This window comes from Chenopodium quinoa, unplaced genomic scaffold (assembly GCF_001683475.1).
Source record: "Chenopodium quinoa cultivar QQ74 unplaced genomic scaffold, ASM168347v1, whole genome shotgun sequence".
Taxonomy (NCBI): domain Eukaryota; kingdom Viridiplantae; phylum Streptophyta; class Magnoliopsida; order Caryophyllales; family Amaranthaceae; genus Chenopodium; species Chenopodium quinoa.
Genome location: NW_018742574.1, coordinates 10,147 through 15,799, shown reverse-complemented (window position 1 = coordinate 15,799; position 5,653 = coordinate 10,147). Strand labels below are relative to the sequence as shown.

General features: G+C 38.7%; 1 protein-coding gene across 1 annotated transcript; it reads right to left on the bottom strand.

Annotated features, from left to right (window-relative positions):
• Positions 1-425: 425 nt before the first annotated feature.
• On the bottom strand, positions 426-1,052 carry LOC110720658. The gene is made up of 2 exons (XM_021899710.1): positions 941-1,052; positions 426-748 (listed from the first exon to the last, which is right to left on the bottom strand). Exons 1-2 carry the CDS (start codon positions 1,050-1,052, stop codon positions 426-428), a joined length of 435 nt encoding a protein of 144 aa, XP_021755402.1.
• Between the last annotated feature and the right edge of the window lie 4,601 nt (positions 1,053-5,653).

Genomic DNA, 5,653 nt, shown 5'->3' with positions numbered 1-5,653 from the left:
AAAATGACTCACAAACGTAGTGTCACGATCCGAAACTATGGTTCTAGGCAAACCATGTAATCTAGCCACTTCCTTAAAAAAAAGTTGCGCCACATTGAACGCATCATCCACCTTCTTACAAGCTATGAAATGAGCCATCTTTGAAAACCGATCAACGGCACCATGATAGAATCTTTACAACGAGCTGTTCTAGGCAAGGCCAATATGAAATCCATACTCAAATCTTCCAAGGTCTTTCGGAATGGGTAAAGGCTTATACTCTCCCTTATGAAACGTCATTTTGGCTCTTTGACAAATAGAACACCTAGCCAAAACTTGGTGCACATTAGCTAACATTTTTGGCCAATAAAAATGACTTTGTAAGATTTCTAGGGTCTTTTGTATACCCATATGACCAGCAAGTCCTCCTCCATGAGCTTCCTTGATCAACAACTCTCGAATTGCACTTTAGGAACACAAAGTTTGTTCCCTTTGAAAAGGAAACCATCTACTATGACAAATGAACCGTGGACTCCATTTTTGCAAGACTCCATGATTTCCTTGAGTTCAAGATCATCTTTGTATGATTCCTTCATGACCTCGAAACCAAGAATTTTAGTTTCCATGATTCCAAGAAGATTATGCCTTCTTGATAATGCATCTGCCACAATATTGGTTTGCCTTCTTGTACTTGGTTGCAAAGTTGAAAGATTGTAGAATTCCACCCACTTAGCAGCCTTGCATTCAACTTCTTTTGCCATGAATGAACCTTAAAGATTCATGATCGAATGTGAGATGAAAGGCTGTGGCCTCAAATAATGTGACCAATGATCCAAAGCTCAAACCATGGCATAGAGTTCTTTGTCATAAGTGGAGTAATTTAATTTGCCTTGCTCAATTTCTCACTAAAATACGCAATTGGCTTCTTTTCTTGGATTAGAACAGCCCTATTCCTTTTCACTTGCATCACACTCAACTTCAAATGGTTTCATGAAATCTGGAAGAGCTAGAACCGGCGCTTCACACATCTTTTTCTTCACCAACTCAAACGCCTTTTGAGCTGTGGAGTCCATTGAAAACTTCCCTTCTTTGTACATTCGGTGATGGGAGCCATAAGGGTGCTAAAATGTTCAATAAACCGCCTATAGAACGAAGTAAGTCCATGAAATGAACGAACCTCGTGACTGTTTTTGGAATTGGCCATGAAGAAATGGCTTCCACTTTGCTTGGATCAACTTTAATTCCTTCACCTGAAATAATATAACCAAGGAAAACAATATCGTTAGCAAAAATGGCATTTCTCCAATTTCCATACAATTGTTGCTCTCTCAAGGTTTTGAAAATCTCTTCCAAATGTTTCAAGTGCTCCTCCTCATTTTACTATAGATGAGAATGTCATCTAAGTAAACAACTACGAACTTCCCAAAAATGGCCTCAACATTTCGTTCATAAGTCTCATGAAGGTGCTTGGAGCATTTGTTAATCCAAATGGCATAACAAGCACTCATACAAACCATGCTTAGTTTAAAGGCTGTTTTCCATCATCACCTTCCCTCATTCTAATTTGGTGATATCCACTCCTCAAATCTATCTTGGAAAACACTTGAGCTCCACTCAACTCATCTAACATATCATCAAGTCTAGGAATAGGAAACCTATACTTAATGGTTATGTTATTCACCGCCCTACTATCAATACACATCCTCCATGTTCCATCCTTTTTTGGCACTAACAAAGCGTGGAACGGCACAAGGACTCATGGATTCTCTCACGTAACCCATTTGAATCAACTCCTCAATTTGTCTTTGTAATTCCTTAGTTTCCATGGGATTGCATCTATAAGGGGGTTTATTTGGAAGGGGGGCTCCCGGAATCAAATCTATTTGATGCTCTATACCACGAATAGGAGGCAACCCTTGTGGTAATTCATTAGGAAAAACATCTTCATACTCCTTGATCAATGCGGCTAGCCTAGGGTTTTGTTGGACAAAACCTTCGTGTTCCTCTTTAGAAAACAATAAGAACACTTCATCTTGCTTCTCCAAAGAGTTTTCGAATTCTTTTAAGGAAAGCAACAAAATGTCCTTTCTTTTGGGTTCTTTTTGTGGTGTGGGGATTGTGTTTGGGAAAGGCTTTTTTGTGGTGGTAAGGGTGCAACACTTTCTTGCTGCCTTGGTGAGTAATGGTGTAGTGTTTGATAGGCCATCATGTACTGATTTTTTGTCACTTTGCCATGGCCTCCCTAACAAAATGTGACAAGCATCCATGGAATGACATCACATAAAATTTCATCCACATACGAACCAATCTGAAATTTTACTAGACATTGTTTTCTAACCCCCGTACTCTTGCTCTTATCAAGCCAACTCAACTTGTAAGGAGTAGGATGTCTAGTAGTCTCCAAGTCAAGTTTCGTAACAAGATCACTTGACACAACATTAGCTTCACTGCCACTATCAACAATCAAGTCACACACATCTTCATTAACCTTGCATTTGGTTAAGAAGACATTCTCTCTTTGAATTGGGGTTTTCTCAACCTCCACGTGCATTTGGAGGGCTCTCCTCATACTAGACTATTTTTTTCGGGAAAACAGTCATCAACTTGCTCCTCTCCTCATTAGAATCATAAGACTCTAAAGGTACATTTTCACTACCATTTTCGTCCTCCTTCTCTTCTTCAAGGACAAAAGGTTGTGCATCATATTCTTAAGCTCTCGTATGGTTAAAGCTCTTGCATTAGGACAATCTCTCTTGTAGTGTCCTCTTCCGTGAATTTGAAACAAACAATGTCACTTAAGTCTCCGGTTTTGGCTTTTCCTTTTTCTTTTGTGAAAGATCAAACGAGGTAGGGTTCTTTTTGGTAGTGGAATTTGGAAAGGAAGGGGTTTCTTTTGGTGGGTTAAATGGACGTTTGAATTTTGGGTCAAAAGGGTTCGAAGGTTTCTTCTTCTTCTTTTGATTGTCAAATTTCACCGAAAGCTTACAAGCTTCATCAAAGGTCAGATTGGGTTGCACTTCTACTTTCTCATAAATGTCCTTATCCAAACCAGCCATAAACCTCCCTAATTTGAGTTCTTCATTTTCCACTATTTCGCACACAATGGAAAGTTTCTCAAATTCTTTAATGTATTCCTCCACACTACTCCCTCCTTGCTGCAAAGTACTCCATTTCACATACATGGATTGCTTGTAATTAGAAGGAACAAATCGTCCCCTAAGTTTCTTCCTAAGCTTGGTCCATGTAGAAATACGAGTTTTCCCATTGCTTTCTCGTTTTCTTTGGACTCCTTTCAACCAAGTTTCAGCATACTTGGCTATCTTTACCTTAGCAATCTTGTACTTTTGTTCATATTCCTCAACGTCTTTGAACTCAAAGTACCTCTCAAGTGATTGCTCCCACTCCAAGTACTTCTCAGGGTCAAGAGTACCATCAAAAAAGGTCTACATCCACCTTTAGACTCTTGTCATCATATCTAGGAGGGTTTTGACGCCCATCCCTTTGTTCTTGTGTCAACAAACGAGCCATTAGAGCCATTATATTACCATGTAATTGCTCATTGGTTTCCAAGAGTCTTTGTTGGTTTTCCTCCATAATTCTAAGTTCCTTTGGTCAATGGTTTCATTTGGGTTTGCTTGATCCATTTGGACAGAAACTTCCCTACCTGACGCGCCAAATGATTTAAAAACTAAAAGAAAGTCTTAATTAATACAAGCTTAATGGATCAAACTTAAGTGGAAAGAAACAAAGGTTGGTGTTTTAAGTCAAATTACGGGTAAGGTTTGTAGGTTGTTTTGGAAATGTTAAGGAACGTTTTTTTTTAGAGGGAAGAAGATTAGTTTGTAAGGATTACTCACTTAAACAAACAAGATATGTAGGCAAGGATTACTCACTTAAAACCACTAGTTGTTTAATTTGCATGGAAGGAAAACTCACTTAACCACTCAAATTCGTCAAGTTAAACTTGGTAACAAAAACGATTTATCTTAGCAACAAGAATAAATAGTTTTAAGGAGAAAACTTTCTTAATTCATATATCATAATCTGCCATACACTTACATTGCATAAGCTTAAATAAAGAAAGCAAACTAGTACTAAAACTACACGCATTAAACAAGCTTAATGTGTGTTTATTGTAACTAAACATGAAAGCTAAAACTAGCCTAGAATCACGCCTAAGTTAAACAGATTTTCTTAACTGATTTTAGGCTTAATCACCCTTAATTAACCTCTTAAAAACTGCTGAAAAGAAGCTTAAGCACAGCCATAAAGAACAGCAAAAACGTGGAGTAACCTCCCCTTGATTCATGCTTTCTTTATGCTGAATGTTTATGACTTGCAATGAAGTTTTCCTTGCTTCAAGGACGCCTTTTCCTATGCCTAAGGTGAAGAAAACGTGCCTAGGATGCCCACTAATATTCAAACCAGAATGTAAACAAGTAAACCCTTGGTTAGCAAGAAACGGTCCATGCGCACAAAAAGTATCTAACACTTGATCTTCAAATGACTTAGCAAGAATGATTTCTTTGTGAATTGGACTTGTAGGATGATCATGCTTGTTTGGACTAATGGACTCGTCATGATTTGCATCATCCTCCCCTTCTTCGAAAGGAGTTTCCCTCAACTCATCATCTTCTAGATAAGGAGCCAAGTCACCCACGTTGAAAGTTGATGAAACTCCGAATTGCCCCCAAGGTCAACTTTCTTTTCCATGATTTGAAAAGGCCCTTCTGCCTAGGCATCAATTTGTGTTTCCTTTGTTTAGGAAACCTTTCTTTTGCGCAAGAATATCCACACAAGATCACCCACTTCGAACTTCTTCATATTTCTCAAGTTTTTGTTAGCTTGCTTCTTGTATGACTCATTTGCCTTTTCTATGTTCTTTCCTAACTTCTTTATGGACATCAATCATGAATTCGATATGCTCCTTGCTGTCCCATGCACGAACTTATCTTTAGGAAGAGAAATGTAATCAATCGGCACATAAGGATTCACACCATACACAACTTCAAAAGGTGAATACTTTGTAGTTTTGCTTGGAGTTCTATTGTAGGCAAACTCTGCATGAGCTAACTTCAAGTCCCAATCTTTACCTCCCTTATTCACTAAGGCACGAAGCAAAGAAACCAAGAATTCGGTTCACCACTTCGGTTTGACCATCTTTTTGTGGATGATGGCTTGTTGAGAAAAGTAGCTTAGTACCCACGAGCCTCCACAAGGACTTCCAAAAATGACTCACAAACGTAGTGTCACGATCCGAAACTATGGTTCTAGGCAAACCATGTAATCTAGCCACTTCTTAAAAAAAGTTGCGCCACATTGAACGCATCATCCACCTTCTTACAAGCTATGAAATGAGCCATCTTTGAAAACCGATCAACGGCCACCATGATAGAATCTTTACAACGAGCTGTTCTAGCAAGGCCAATTATGAAATCCATACTCAAATCTTCCCAAGGTCTTTCGGGAATGGGTAAAGGCTTATACTCTCCCTTATGAAACGTCATTTGGCTCTTTGACAAATAGAACACCTAGCCAAAACTTGGTGCACATTAGCTAACATTTTGGCCAATAAAAATGACTTTGTAAGATTTCTAGGGTCTTTTGTATACCCATATGACCAGCAAGTCCTCCTCCATGAGCTTCCTTGATCAACAACTCTCGAATTGCACCT

What these genes read in the sequence shown, in the direction of transcription:
- LOC110720658 (XM_021899710.1), bottom strand. Translation starts at nt 1,052, where the DNA reads ATGGACTCCACAGCTCAAAAGGCGTTTGAGTTGGTGAAGAAAAAGATG. An exon ending in TGAAGTTGAGTGTGATGCAA is followed by an intron (nt 749 to 940) that starts GTGAAAAGGAAT and finishes TGAATCTTTAAG; the next exon opens with GTTCATTCATGGCAAAAGAA.